Source organism: Erpetoichthys calabaricus, chromosome 10 (assembly GCF_900747795.2).
Source record: "Erpetoichthys calabaricus chromosome 10, fErpCal1.3, whole genome shotgun sequence".
Taxonomy (NCBI): Eukaryota; Metazoa; Chordata; class Cladistia; order Polypteriformes; family Polypteridae; genus Erpetoichthys; species Erpetoichthys calabaricus.
In genome coordinates, this window is record NC_041403.2 from 131530890 (window position 1) to 131547498 (window position 16609).

General features: G+C 40.2%; 1 protein-coding gene across 2 annotated transcripts in view; it reads right to left on the reverse strand.

Annotated features, from left to right (window-relative positions):
- The window catches only part of LOC114658438 (probable phospholipid-transporting ATPase IIA), a 351266-nt gene that overhangs the window by 217737 nt on the left and 116920 nt on the right, over positions 1-16609 (reverse strand). For both annotated transcript variants that reach the window (XM_051932991.1, XM_051932992.1), the window contains exons 8-10: positions 10343-10423; positions 8979-9054; positions 7049-7125 (exon numbers count right to left, since the gene is read on the reverse strand). In XM_051932991.1, coding sequence (XP_051788951.1) covers positions 7049-7125; positions 8979-9054; positions 10343-10423 — 234 coding nt within the window. The remainder of the gene's footprint in view (positions 1-7048; positions 7126-8978; positions 9055-10342; positions 10424-16609) is intronic.

Consider the following 16609-nt stretch of genomic DNA (forward strand, 5'->3'; position numbering starts at 1 on the left):
CCTTCTATGATGAATGAAAACTTTGGACGCCGTTTTCCCCTTGCCCGGACGCGGGTCACCGGGGGCCCCACTCTGGAGCCAGGCCTGGAGGTGGGGCTCAATGGCGAGCGCCTGGTGGCCGGGCCTGCACCCATGGGGCTCGGCCGGGCACAGCCCGAAGAGGCAACGTGGGTCCCCCTTCCCATGGGCTCACCATCTATGGGAGGGGCCAAGGAGGTCGGGTGCAGTGTGAGTTGGGTGGTGGCCGAAGGCGGGGGACCTTGGCGGTCCGATCCTCGGCTACAGAAGCTGGCTCTTGGGACGTGGAATGTCACCTCTCTGAAGGGGAAGGAGCCTGAGCTAGTGTGCGAAGTTGAGAGGTTCCGGCTAGATATAGTCGGACTCACCTCGACGCACAGCTTGGACACTGGAACCAATCTCCTTGAGAGGGGCTGGACTCTGTACCACTCTGGAGTTGCCCCCGGTGAGAGGCGCCGAGCAGGTGTGGGTATACTTATTGCCCCCCGACTTGGAGCCTGTACATTGGGGTTTACCCCGGTGGACGAGAGGGTAGCCTCCCTTCGCCTTCGGGTGGGGGGACGGGTCCTAACTGTTGTTTTGTGCGTATGCACCGAACAGCAGTTTGGAGTACCCACCCTTTTTGGAGTCCCCTGGAGGGGGTGCTAGAGGGCATACCTTCTGGGGACTCCCTCATTCTGCTGGGAGACTTCAATGCTCACGTGGGCAATGACAGTGAGACCTGGAAGGGCGTGATTGGGAGGAATGGCCCCCCCGATCTGAACCCGAGCGGTGTTTTGTTATTGGACTTCTGTGCTCGTCACGGATTGTCCATAACGAACACCATGTTCAAGCATAGGGGGTGTTCATATGTGCACTTGGCACCAGGACACCCTAGGCCTGAGTTCGATGATCGACTTTGTGGTCGTGTCGTCTGACTTGCGGCCACATGTCTTGGACACTCGGGTGAAGAGAGGGGCGGAGCTGTCAACTGATTACCACCTGGTGGTGAGTTGGCTTCGATGGTGGGGGAGGATGCCGGTCAGGCCGTGGTAGGCCCAAACGTGTTGTGAGGGTCTGCTGGAACGTCTGGCAGAGCCCCCTGTCAGAAGTAGCTTCAACTCCCACTCCGGCAGAACTTCGACCATGTCCTGAGGGAGGTGGGGGACATCGAGTCCGAATGGGCCATGTTCCGTGCCTCTATTGTTGAGGCGGCTGACCGGAGCTGTGGCCGTAAGGTGGTCAGTGCCTGTCGTGGCGGCAATCCCTGAACCCGTTGGTGGACACCGGTGGTGAAGGATGCCGTCAAGCTGAAGAAGGAGTCCTACAGGACCCTTTTGTCCTGTGGACCCCGGAGGCAGCTGATAGGTACCGGCAGGCCAAGCGGAATGCGGCTTTGGTGGTTGCTGAGGCAAAAACTCGGGCGTGGGAGGAGTTTGGGGAGGCCATGGAGAACGACTTTCGGACGGCTTCGAGGAGATTCTGGTCCACCATCCGGCGTCTCGGGAAGGGAAGCAGTGCAGTGTCAACACTGTATATGGTGGAATGGTGCGCTGCTGACCTCGACTCGGGACGTTGTGGGTCGGTGGGGGGAGTACTTCGAAGACCTCCTCAATCCCATTAACATGCCTTCCAATGAGGAAGCAGAGCCTGGGGACTCAGAGGTGGGCTCCCCCATCTCTGGGACTGAGGTCACCGAGGTGGTCAAAAAAACTCCTTGGTGGCAGGGCCCCGGGGGGTGGATGAGATACGCCCGGAGTTCCTCAAGGCTCTGGATGTTGTAGGACTGTCTTGGTTGACACGCCTCTGCAACATCGCATGGACATCAGGGACAGTGCCTCTGGATTGGCAGACTGGGGTGGTGGTCCCCCTCTTTAAGAAGGGGGACCGGAGGGGGGGTTCCAACTACAGAGGGATCACACTCCTCAGCCTCCCTGGAAAAGTTTATTCAGGGGTCCTGGAGAGGAGGGTCCGTCGGATAGTCGAGCCTCGGATTCAGGAGGAACAGTGTGGTTTTCGTCCTGGTCGCGGAACAGTGGACCAGCTCTATACCCTTAGCAGGGTCCTGGAGGGTGCATGGGAGTTTGCCCAACCAGTCTACATGTGTTTTGTGGACTTGGAAAGGCATTCGACCGTGTCCCCTCGGGGAATCCTGTGGGGGGTACTCCCGAGAGTATGGGGTACCGGCCCCCCCTGATAAGGGCTGTTCGGTCCCTGTACGATCGGTGCAGAGCTTGGTCCGCATTGCCGGCAGTAAGTCGAACCCGTTTCCAGTGAGAGTTGGACTCCGCCAGGGCTGCCCTTTGTCACCGATTCTGTTCATAACTTTTATGGACAGAATTTCTAGGCGCAGCCAGGGCGTTGAGGGGGTCCGGTTTTGGTGGGCTCAGGATTGGGTCACTGCTTTTTGCAGATGATGTTGTCCTGTTTGCTTCATCAGGCCGTGATCTTCAGCTCTCTCTGGATCGGTTTCGCAGCCGAGTGTGAAGCGGCTGGAATGAGAATCAGCACCTCCAAATCCGAGACCCATGGTCCTCAGCCGGAAAAGGGGGGAGTGCCCTCTCAGGGGTTGGTAGCAAGATCCTGCTTCAAGTGGAGGAGTTCAAGTATCTCGGATCTTGTTCACGAGTGAGGGAAGAATGGAGCGTGAGATCGACAGGCGGATCGGTGCGGCATCCGCAGTAATGCGGGCGCTGCATCGGTCCTGTCGTGGTGAAAAAGGAGCTGAGCCACAAGGCGAAGCTCTCAATTTACCAGTCGATCTATGTTCCTACCCTCACCTATGGTCATGAACTATGGGGTAGTGACCGAAAGAACGAGATCGCGAATACAAGCGGCTGAAATGAGTTTCCTCCGCAGGGTGTCTGGGGCTTTCCCTTAAAGATAGGGTGAGAAGCTCAGTCATCCGGGATGGGCTCAGAGTAGAGCCGCTGCTCCTCCGCATCGAGAGGAGTCAGATGAGGTGGCTCGGGCATCTGATCAGGATGCCTCCTGGACGCCTCCCTGGTGAGGTGTTCCGGGCACGTCCAACCGGGAGGAGGCCCCGGGGAAGACCCAGGACACGCTGGAGGGACTATGTCTCTCGACTGGCCTGGGAACGCCTTGGGATTCTCCCGGAAGAGCTAGAAGAAGTGGCCGGGGAGAGGGAAGTCTGGGCATCTCTGCTCAAGCTGCTGCCCCCGCGACCCGACCTCGGATAAGCGGGAGACAATGGATGGATGGATGAAAGATTACATTACAATTGGATATTATTAATACATTTCATTGATTTTCAGAACCTATCAAACATAGTAAAGTGGACAGAACAAGCAAAAATCCTGTAGAATTTATTTGTTAGAAGAATATAACATGAAACATTACTGATATTTATAAAATACTAATCAATGGGGAGGGCAAGAAAGAAGCATCAGAACCTAGAGTTAAAATAGTTACTTTCTTTTGCCATTATTGCCCTTGATATGCTCAAATTATGATGATGACAACACAGGATGGAGAAGAAGAAAAAAATTAGAAAAAGTCATGAATAACTGAAGAAAAGTATTGAGAAACAGCTAGGTTTTGTGCAAGGTCTCTGTAGAAAAATTCTGTACTACTGCAAATAAAGCCTATGACATAAAGCCAATGGCTAGAGAAAAAAAAACTGTGTAAAAAGGAGAAAGAAAGAATAAAGGAATGAGGTAAATATTACCTTTAATGGAGGGTAAGAAAAGCAATTGACAAGTCCCTTTGATTAGCTCATTTCAGACAACTAAAAATGAAGGTTAATGCCAAAAGCAAGGATATATACAACACTAGAACAACTGTTCTATCTGTAGGAGTATATGACCAGAAAACCGAAGAAGTCTAGTGTTGATAACTATTATTTACAAACACAGACAATGATAAATGAGTATGTCTCATACAGTAAATGGTATGTTAAAAGCAATGTTCCTTCTAAGCTGGTATAGGCATACAGCTTGAAAATCCTATCCCTCCAGCAGCTTTTTTTATTGTAGAAAGAATGTGTGCTCATTCTGACCCAAAGATTACAGGAATAAATACTATAAATAAAGAATCCCTTTCTACTTCACAGAACATACAGGATTTCTGGGAAAAGAAGAACTGAAAATATAACAGAAACACATACAGTGGTGTGAAAAAACTATTTGGCCCCCTTCCTGATTTCTTATTCTTTTGCATGTTTGTCACACAAAATGTTTCTGATCATCAAACACATTTAACCATTAGTCAAATATAACACAAGTAAACACAAAAATGCAGTTTGTAAATGGTGGTTTTTTATTATTTAGGGAGAAAAAAAATCCAAACCTACATGGCCCTGTGTGAAAAAAGTAATTGCCCCCTGAAACCTAATAACTGGTTGGGCCACCCTTAGCAGCAATAACTGCAATCAAGCGTTTGCGATAACTTGCAATGAGTCTTTTACAGCGCTCTGGAGGAATTTTGGCCCACTCATCTTTGCAAAATTGTTGTAATTCAGCTTTATTGAGGGTTTTCTAGCATGAACCGCCTTTTTAAGGTCATGCCATAGCATCTCAATTGGATTCAGGTCAGGACTTTGACTAGGCCACTCCAAAGTCTTCATTTTGTTTTTCCTTCAGCCATTCAGAGGTGGATTTGCTGGTGTGTTTTGGGTCATTGTCCTGTTGCAGCACCCAAGATCGCTTCAGCTTGAGTTGACGACAGATGGCCGGACATTCTCCTTCAGGATTTTTTGGTAGACAGTAGAATTCATGGTTCCATCTATCACAGCAAGCCTTCCAGGTCCTGAAGCAGCAAAACAACCCCAGACCATCACACTACCACCACCATATTTTACTGTTGGTATGATGTTCTTTTTCTGAAATGCTGTGTTCCTTTTACGCCAGATGTAACGGGACATTTGCCTTCCAAAAAGTTCAATTTTTGTCTCATCAGTCTACAAGGTATTTTCCCAAAAGTCTTGGCAATCATTGAGATGTTTCTTAGCAAAATTGAGACGAGCCCTAATGTTCTTTTTGCTTAACAGTGGTTTGCGTCTTGGAAATCTGCCATGCAGGCCGTTTTTGCCAGTCTCTTTCTTATGGTGGAGTCGTGAACACTGACCTTAATTGAGGCAAGTGAGGCCTGCAGTTCTTTAGACGTTGTCCTGGGGTCTTTTGTGACCTCTCGGATGAGTCGTCTCTGTGCTCTTGGGGTAATTTTGGTCGGCCGGCCACTCCTGGGAAGGTTCACCACTGTTCCATGTTTTTGCCATTTGTGGATAATGGCTCTCACTGTGGTTCGCTGGAGTCCCAAAGCTTTAGAAATGGCTTTATAACCTTTACCAGACTGATAGATCTCAATTACTTCTGTTCTCATTTGTTCCTGAATTTCTTTGGATCTTGGCATGATGTCTAGCTTTTGAGGTGCTTTTGGTCTACTTCTCTGTGTCAGGCAGCTCCTATTTAAGTGATTTCTTGATTGAAACAGGTGTGGCAGTAATCAGGCCTGGGGTGGCTACGGAAATTGAACTCAGGTGTGATACACCACAGTTAGGTTATTTTTTAACAAGGGGGCAATTACTTTTTCACACAGGGCCATGTAGGTTTGGATTTTTTTTCTCCCTAAATAATAAAAACCATCATTTAAAAACTGCATTTTGTGTTTACTTGTGTTATATTTGACTAATGGTTAAATGTGTTTGATGATCAGAAACATTTTGTGTGTGACAAACATGCAAAAGAATAAGAAATCAGGAAGGGGGCAAATAGTTTTTCACACCACTGTATAGAACCTTGAGCAAAAACAAAAAAAAATTAAATTGCATTCTTCAGAAGGATTTGCTTAAACAATATGGACTCTATATGTGAATTGTTAATAAGAAAATTAAAAACAGTAAAATGCATTTTAACACATTTAAACGGGAACAATTGCTTAATTTTCTCTAATTCATTTCAGGCAGCAAGTGCTCATTCTGAGAGGGAGATTTAAACCTGCAGAACCAAAGTAAAACAAAGACCGCAAGCTACTTTAGAAGCTGACTTTCTGGAAAACCCTCTGAGAAAACAACAGAATCTATCATCAAGATAAGCAGACTTTATCATCAGGTTAAGCTAGATATTTATTCTTTCGGGAAAAATAACAGAAGCAGGTTAATAATATGTAGATATAATAATACATATTAATATTATAACATGATCATGTCATGTTATTAAAATACTTGCTTCCACCACAAACCTCTACAATTTTTTTCTGATCTTTGAGTTTTCTTTTACAACTTATAGCTTATTCAATTACATGATATATTTATTAAGTGCTATATCTATCGTAAACCTCTAAAATGAAGTAAACTGTGCTTTCATGTTAATAATGTTTGTAAATGTATCTGTGGTTTGCTATAACTGGTCCCACAAAGCGCATGGATTCATGGTGCGTAAACTATGCCTTGTCAGACGTACAGTTGCCATCTATAATAAATAGTGACAAGTTAAATATTATTTTTTAAATTTTATACCACCCCGACTTGAAGCAATCTATAGTAAAATAATGTAGCAAAGATAGATTGCTGCTCTCTGCCATCTAAGAATGAAATAAGCTGGTTTAAAAAAATTTTACTGAAGGATGGATGAACTTAATAAGCTGACATCAAGATGTCAGTCATGGGTAATTGCTGTTCAGTATCTATGTTTTATTATATATTAGTTAAGTATGAAGTAACAATGAAAACTAAAATAAAAGTGGCCACATAACCTTAAAATAAGCAACAAGCATTTCATAATAAACATTGGTAAATTTTATAACACCTTAATAAGGAAAACACTGCTCATTTATGTTAGGGGTATTTTCAATATGTATTAAATGTTAAAATTTATGGATTATAATAAGTCACGTCTACTAAGAAAACAAAATGTGTCTCAGTTACAACCAAACAGAAATGAAAAAAAAACTCAGGAAAAACAGTTCAAAAGCTAAAAACATTTCACAAAAACTTATTAATAGCTAAAAAAACTTAAAATATCAATTTGCAATTTAGATGGGCAAATTAAATAAAAAATTTTCATATAACATAGGAATCACAATTAAAACACACCTTGTTTCTAGGGTTTGATGTGTTCATTACACTGCGCAGCTCTTTTCCAGTGTAAATAACAACTCCAACAATGGTACCTAAAAATTTTAAGAAAATAAAATCCAATGAAAGTTAAATTTCTTACTCCAAAATATTAACTACTGTTCAAAACCTCTGCTGTTACAAGTGACAACATGCAAACAGTGAAACATATAAATAATATTTGATTAATAATCCAACCCAATCATTTGTATCATCAAGACCTCTTATAAATTTAAATATGACATTTATATATTTCCATCAACACTGATTAAAAACAAATCAACATAGAATTTTTACTTTTGTGAAAATAAGTGTAACTTTAACTTTTAATGCAACAAGAGAGTACAGAAAATATTAAATTGGAGTGTCATCATTTGTTTATACTGTACTATTAGCTACTCTTCATATTCAAAACTGAATAAAAACATATCCTTAAAAACATAAAAAAGAACAAGAAGAATGAAATATTTACCAAATTAAATACATACATTTTCTGCAACTCTTTTGGTATATAATTCTATTTTTGCACATGCATCAGGCATAAATAAAATGTAAAATTAAAGGGTAAGGTTGTGCAAGAATCAGTCTCAAAATAACAATCCATAATTATGCAGCCATCAGTGAAATGCACTCTCATACTGCTTACATCAATTTCAAAAATGTTATCAAACTTGAGACATCTATTCACTTCTATCTTCTCTAAGACCTCTAATTGACATTTATGCTTCTCTTAAGATGTCTAGCAATAAAAACTAAAGTGAAAATGAGTAATAATAAAAACAATAGTATTTTTCTCACATTTCTCTTAGAATAATATTCCAGCATTTAATGATAAATAAATGTCAAGACTCAATTGGGAACTAAAGACTGACTAGTATCTATCTGCACAATGTTCTCACATTTACCTAAGGTTGTTTTGCATTACTCAATTCTGCCAGCAAAGATCTCCAAAAGCTCAAAAAAATTATTAATGACATGACTACACTATTCAAAGAAGTTTCTTAGCTTTTGTTCCAATAGCATGTCTTTATTTTGCATGTTCTTTAGCTATATAATATTTGTAATTATATTGCATTGTTGCTAATAAATAAAAGCCTGGTTCATGGGAATATGAAATAAACTAACGTTGTCACAAGGTTTATATATGTAACAAAATACAACTCTTTGACTGGGCAGTTAGATCTGCTCCAATGGGGGATAAAAAAAAAAAAATCAAATAATAGGTACATGCTCTATACTGTCTATCATTTTCTTTTTAAAGAATATCAAATGTAAATGACTTTATTCAAAAGGAAAAAATCAAGCAAGTATGATGAAAGAAGCAGTAGTCTAATGGAATGCATCATGATGTTGTGAAATATCTGCAAATACCTGCTGGTGTTCAGTCATACCTCCTTCTCACACTTTCCCCCCTACCCCCAACATATTCCCACAGGGAGAAGTGACCTTTGTAATCTATGTAAACACAAACATGGACAGACGATTCCAGGAAATTCGAGCCCCGAGGAAAGACAGCACAATGCCCAATTAGCATGCTTTAGAAAAACCAAAATGATCTCTTTATGACTCATATTAGATATGATTAGGTTTAATGCCAGAACTCTCAATCTATTTTTCACTACTTAGTTTTATTTTTACAAAAGGATTTATACATTCTGTGGATACTATTTATTTATTTAAAACTGTTCATCTGTCATAAAATTAACAATCACATATATGGGAAAACAAAAAACTTAAGATTCGGCTGTGGATAAATGTCATCACACAGCTTGTTACCAAAGTGTTTTTCTATATAAATCTTGTGTACGATTGAAATGCCTTACCCTAAAATTAAAATTAGGGTAAACAAACAGTAAACACACCTTGGGTGAAGAATTTCTTAAATACTAGTAAAGTGGAAAGGATTTACCAGAAGCAATGACTGTGCTCGCCCATAAGGTGTTCTCAATACTCAGGCTTTCATTCACTGGGGGATCACCATCCTCCTGAACAATGAGAGAATCCTTGTTATATAAAATAACATCAGGAAATTGATTAAGCATTAACAGGCATCATGTGAGTGAAAGATAAGAAAAGTTCTAAGACCAATAAAAGTATTACATTAAAAAAATAAAGATGTGTATGTTATCCAAATGATAATTGTCCCTACATAATGACTGCTTTTTACACATCTTCCCCAAATTAGTGAATTTAAAGAGCTGTTTCCAGGTCAACAGAAAGCCACTATCATAGGATAATGTTGCTTAGTGGCTTTTAGCAGTGTTTACAGGACTTGGCATTTGTTCACCCAATGTTGTATTGATATGTTCTTTAATGGAATATCTTCAGTTCAGCATCAACTATTATATAGCTGCAGAATAAAAATACACATTTGCAGCCAAAAAATTCTACTTGATGAATTAACCATCTTTCATAGTATTCTTTTTTCTGTTTCTCAGCATTATTTAAGCAATCCTTTTTTCCTTTCTCATATCGAAGTTTACTTTTTTGAAATAGATCTCGTACCTTTAAATGTGAATGAAGACAAACATCAGCTGCTGTTTTCTTCCTCAAAATTACTACTAATGCGTATTGTCATCTATCGAGCTGGAGTGTGGAAACAAACTGCTGTATATAGTATAGAACATGTCATCCATCCATACATCATCTTCCCAGCTTATCCAGCTTTGGACTACATGAAGCTGGTTCATCACAAGGTACACTAACACAAATACAGGCATCCATCTACAATGGAATTTAAAGCTTCCAATTACTCTAACATGCTTATATGTGTAATGTAGGAGAAAAATCACTACAAAACCTTGAGTAGGGAAATGTGCAAACTACAGAACCAGTGCAAGTGCCTGGGAAAACGGGATCTTATGTTGCTGAAAAGCAGCATACACTGAAATACTACACAAACATACAATGTTTAACCCATTTTAATAGTGTTCAAGTGGTGAAGCATCTCACACTCTAGATATGTGAATACAATTGTTTCAATTGCAACTGCTTAGTGATGAATTCTGAGAAGTCATAGTTACAGTTTTACACTTCACCTGTTCCCAGAAAACACAGGTTCATGACATCCTTCATTTCAGTAGGGAGTGCCATGTAGTAGTAATTATATATATATATATATATATATATATATACTGTATGCTGATTTACTGATATTACTGTGAAGAGATCTAGATGGTGTTATCTTTTTTATTTCCAGCTCATCTTTCCTCAAATATACTACACAGCTTTTGTAGGTCAGTCTCTATTACATACTCCAAATAAAATACTTACTCTGGTGAAGGTCCCAACAAAGCTATGTATGTCAATATTTGGCTCTTCTGCATAAACATAAGATCTGATTTGGAGAAGGTCCTGTTAAGAAATGTATTAAAATCATTTACAGCAGTATAAGAATTGGTAAAACACTATTAGCATGCTGTGGTTTGAACAATTTTCATAATAGCACAGTTCTGAAACATGATTTAAGCAGTTCAGCAAAAACTGCTTAGATATCAACTAAAATTAAATAAGTGTTTAATTTTAAATTAGTATTAAAAAAAAAACTCATGGTATTCTCTAACTATATATTGAGAAAATTCAAACTATACTGTCATTTTCACTCAGATTAACTGAAAGTTTACATACCAATACCAAACTATCTATAAAATATCAAAGCTGGCAGCCTAAGCTACAGGACGCAAAGCACCCATATCTTAACCGTATTATAAAGTCTTAAAGAGTCTTTTAAGCACAGACATCTGATAAGAATTTGTATTATTATTCACCTTGAATCAGTTCAAAATTTATAATTTTGCAGATTTAATTAAGCTTACTGTCTTTTTCAGAAGATATTAAAATGCAGTACAAAAATGTAGTGACACACATCTATGTTCTTAACGTTATACGAAAACAAGTGAAAAACTGGTGCATCCAAAAACCACCAAACAGGTCACCTTCCAGGGTTGCTTTCCACTTTGCAGTTAGTGCTACAATGATAGGCTCTGGCTTCCCATGACCTTAACTTAAAGCAGATAATCAGGTTAGGGAATGGATAGGTAGAGGGATGAGGGATGAAAGATGACATACTGTAAAAGGCACTGCATGAACCATGGTGTTTCTTGCACTTACTTATTAAGTATTCTGCATATTGTAATTTTGTTAATTCTATTTATAGTAATTTAAAGATGCCTTGTCAAGCTGCTTGGCTCCTGTTTAGTCTATAGCTAAATAGTTTAGAGCTACTGATGTACATCTATCTATCTATCTACTACTTGCATATTTAGCACAATTGTTTTGAAAGGCTGGAACAATTAGGTGCAAAGCTCTGTATTTGATTTTGTTAAAACTTTGTGGGTGAATTTTGTGCTGCTTCAGACAAAAACCATGAACAACTTCAGCATCCCCTTAAATTACAGACAACATTAATTTCCATATTTCAGAGATTACACAAAAGTGTAGACAATTTGGTTGAAAAAAAGCAGACCACTTTAAAATTTTACAAAAAAAAAAAAAAAAACCCTATTGCAGATAATGACTTTAAGAAAAATACCAGAGAACTCTGAATTTATCAGCCTAATAAATAGGCACTGCTGTATCAATCTTACGATTTAAATTACAGCTAAAATCCCATTATATGTTTATTACATCTTCCCTATTTAGTCCTGTTAACAATACAGTTAAGGCAAACATAGAGTCTTAAGGTGAATGTCCTCTTCAACCTTACTGAACAGTATGGAAGTAACAGGTAATAGCATCTTTGGTGACAATGAATCCTCAGAACTCCTTTTGACCCCACCAAACCATGGACACAAGCATGCACCTCACTACATTGTACAATTCACAAAGAAGGCCCTGACAACCAGTGCTCTTACAAGACGTTAAGGTATTTTTTCATATTGCCTTTTAAATCTCCCTAAAGGGCATACATTTCATTTTCCAATGTTTGCTGTATTGTAAACTGACCATTTGCAGTTAAACTAACTTGTAAATTACATTACATACTAAATAACTTTAAAAACCTAAAAGAATGTACCAACTAAAAAATGTCTACTCTGGTGTAAAAAAAATTGAAACAACAAGTGATGTTGCTAAAAGTAAAGGATTTAGAAGTCAGGAAAAGAAGTTCAGGAAAGACCACCACTTAAAATTAAAGCACTATGTCTGATGAAGACCATGGACTGCTCATCACCTGCCTAATACCAACCGTACACACACACACACACACACATATATATATATATATAACACATATGGGGACCCTTAGGGTAGAAAAATCTGCTTAACTAGAAATCAGACTAGAGATTTAAGAACTATAATATAATTACCGTATATGTTTGTTCTTCCAAAATCTAGATGTGTTTGAAAAACTGAGTGGATGCCAATGATGATTCTATACTATTATAATCATGTACCTAGATGCAAATTTATGTTAAAGTGTACAAAATATGTATGTTGATTTTTTTGTAGGTGCCCTGACATTTAACAATAGCTAATTTCACATTTAATATTTTCTGATTTTGTAATTCTTCATAACCTTGACAGTGATTTTCAAACACCATGTAATTGCTGGTTTTCATTATCTTACTGTTTAATTAACACATATTCTTAATGAAGCTGGTTGCTTTCACTTTATTGGTCCTGAAAGTTTCAACTGGTTTTATTTTCTCCAAGATATTTTGTAAAGTTGTGAGTGTTTTATGGCACAGCATTTTCTCTAGGTATACACAATAAAGATGAGTGCAAAAATACAAAACCTATGTCTATGATGAGAAGATTCAACCACAATGTCCCTAAATCGATTAAGTCCAGAAAACATTAATATGAAGAAAAAAAAAAAAAAACAACACAAACCAATTGGATTTTTGGGAGGCTATTTCTTCTGTACTCAAAACAATAATCAATTTTTATCTTTAGTAAATCACAACTTTATTAAAGCATGAACTATTGCTTTATTCATAATAAACTGAAGTCTTTGGTTAGCTGAAGGAACTCCGAGTCCAGTTCAGGGCAGCCAAGGAGCAGTACAGGAAAAAGCTGGAGCAGAAGTTGCAGAATAACAGCATGAAGGAAGTGTGGGATGGGATGAAGATCATCACTGGCTGCAGCTCGAAGCGGGGTGCCACCATTGAGAGAGATGTGAAGAGAGCAAACCAAATGAACAACTTCTTTAACAGGTTTGACCACCCTAACCCACTCTCACCTCGGAGTACTGCACCCTCCAGCCATCCTTCTGCTGATACCAGCATAGGAGAGACATCCCCACCCACAATTACAGCAGCGCAGGTGAGTAGAGAGCTGAGGAAACTTCGTGCCAGCAAAGCAGCGGGTCCAGATGAAGTATCGCCACGACTGCCGAAGGCCTGTGCGCTGGAGCTGGGGAGTCCTCTACAATGCATCTTCAACCTAAGCCTGGAACAGGGGAGAGTCCCGAGGCTTTGGAAAACATCTTGTATCACCCCAGTCCCAAAGGTATCACGTCCTAGTGAGCTGAATGACTTCCGGCCTGTCGCTCTGACGTCACATGTGATGAAGACCATGGAGCGGCTGCTGCTTCACCACCTGAGGCCACGGGTCCACCACGCCCTCGACCCTCTGCAGTTCGCATACCAGGAGAAGGTGGAAGCGGACGATGCCATCATCTATATGCTACACCGATCCCTCTCCCACTTGGACAGAGGCAGTGGTGCTGTAAGAATTATGTTTCTGGAATTCTCTAGCGCCTTCAACACCATCCAACTTCTGCTCCTTAGGACAAGCTGACAGAGATGGGAGTAGATTCATACCTGGTGGCATGGATCGTGGACTATCTTACAAACAGACCTCAGTATGTGCGTCTCGGGAACTGCAGGTCTGACATTGTGGTCAGCAACACAGGAGCGCCGCAGGGGACTGTACTTTCTCCGGTCCTGTTCAGCCTATATACATCGGACTTCCAATACAACTCGGAGTCCGGCCATGTGCAAAAGTTCGTTGACAAAAATGCTATCATGGGCTACATCAGGAGTGGGCAGGAGGAGGAGTATAAGAACCTCATCAAGGACTTTATTAAATGGTGCGACTCAAACCACCTACACCTGAACACCAGCAAAACCAAGGAGCTGGTGGTGGATTTTAGGAGGCCTAGACCCCTCCTGGACCCCATGATCATCAGAGGTGACTGTGTGCAGAGGGTACAGACCTATAAATACCTGGGAGTGCAGCTGGATGATAAATTGGACTGGACTGCCAATACTGATTCTCTGTGCAAGAGAGGACAGAGCCGGCTATACTTCCTTAGAAGACTGGCGTCCTTCAACATCTACAATAAGATGCTGCAGATGTTCTATCAGACGGTTGTGGCTAGTGCCCTCTTTTACGCCGTGGTGTGCTGGGGAGGCAGCATTAAGAAGAAGGACGTCTCATGCCTGGACAAATTGGTGAGGAAAGCAGGCTCTTTTGTAGGCACGGAGCTGGACAGTTTGACATCCGTGGCAGAGCGACGGGTGCTCAAAAGGCTCCTTTCAATTATGGAGAATCCAATGCATCCACTAAACAGTGTCATCTCCAGACAGAAGAGCAGCTTCAGCGACAGACTGCTGTCACTGTCCTGCTCCACTGACAGACTGAGGAGATCGTTCCTCCCCCAAACTATGCGACTCTTCAATTCCACCCGGGGGGGTAAACGTGAACATTATTCAAAGTTATTGACTGTTATACCTGCATTTTTATTACTCTTTAATTTAATATTGTTTTTGTATCAGTATGCTGCTGCTGGAGTATGTGAATTTCCCCTTGGGATTAATAAAGTATCTATCTATCTAGCTGTGCAGTTATAACTATATGGGTATTTTTCACTTATTTTGGAGCCCAGCATCATATTTATGTTTAACTCACAGAGCAATTAGTGATTCAGCCCATTTTGACAGTCATATGATTAAACTAAATATCTATCTTTACAAATTGATGTATCTATGGAAGCAAATACACACTCCTGAGACTTCTGCTGCTACTTTTTAAGAAGTTCACAAAGCACTGTAAAAAAAATTAATTTAAATTATATGCCCTATTCCATACAGCTACAAACTAAAAACATGAGGGAAAGCTACTGTCTAAAGATGAAGAAGACAGTATATCTCAGATCCTGATGGGGAAAAAATAAATAAAAGCAACTTGCACTCCAAAGAGAGCTCTATCTCTTGTATACAACAGAAAATGTAAAATTATTACTTAAAAATCATACCACATGTTATGAACTTGGAGAAGCAGCACTCCACATTAAAATAAAATTAATATAAAAGAATCCTCAATGACTAGAACAGAAATCAGTACCACAGACTCAAAAACATCAAAAGATAAATAAATTTAGGGAATACTGAAATGTTAAAAGATGTTATGTTCTTTTGAGAGCAGCCACGAAGGCATTCAATTTCCTTAGTAACTTAGATACATACTGTCTTCAAACAGATGTATAAATAAGCAGGATAAACCTGGAATCCTCTCCAGAATCTCAAATGTCATTACTGCATTACAAAATGGAAAAGATGCTGTACTGATTGGTATCTGTTAGAATTTTGTAAAATGATTTACAGTATATCAGTCTCGTCAAAGATAAATAAAAAATAAATAAATTGTGCTCTGTTCCCTGAACACTGAATCCAGGCAGAATAATTTTCCCTTATTTCACATAATCAATCTGGGCTCAATAAGGACAGACAATAACTATCCAATTTATAACATACGTTTAATATATAAAATCCAACGTCCGTCTGTATTTTCACAAGAGAACTACTTAACAGACTTAGATTGTTTTTTTTTTTCTATAATTTGCTTGAACATTCTGGTTTATTTTGCGACTTCTCTCATCGCACCAAGTATCATAGTTCGCTTTATTTGTGCGAATTCGAGAGACAGGCTGTGGGCTGAGGGGAGGGAAAAGCGGCACCTCAGGAGTTGTGAGCCAGGCAGGGCCGTCCTCACTCACGCATCAGCCTCCATTCGAGTCAGTCTTCTCATCTAACTGAAGTGAAGTCACCAAGCTGTCCCTGACTCTCAATATGCGCACCTTTTTGTTTGAGGATTGCTCCACAAGATTTTCCCAGCTACTACTTGAAGTGAGGAACAGTTCCTTACCGACTTGAGACAGCGCTATTGCAATAAACAATGATGATTTGTGCACCTCATTTCAAGATCTGAATGAACTTAATACTGCACTATATCCGGACAGGCCTTCAATTCTAGATTGTCTTCTTTCTTAGTTTAGACAATGCTCTATCCTCTCTCCAAGAAACAACGCTGTCGATAAAATTAATCAATTGGTTCTCAAATTATTTGACATGCTATCTTGGACATACACTTCAATAAATATCATTTTAGAAGACAGCGATTCAATTCATTATCCAACAGAATTTTTAAAATACATTAATCCTCCTCACATGCCATCCTACAACTAAGCATTGAAAGTAGGACTACTGGTTATCGTTTTGAGAAACCACAGCCCACCCAAACTTTCCAATTGTACCTGTATCCAGGTATGTCAGCTTCAGAACAACATTATAGAGGTGATAATCATCACAAGCTGTG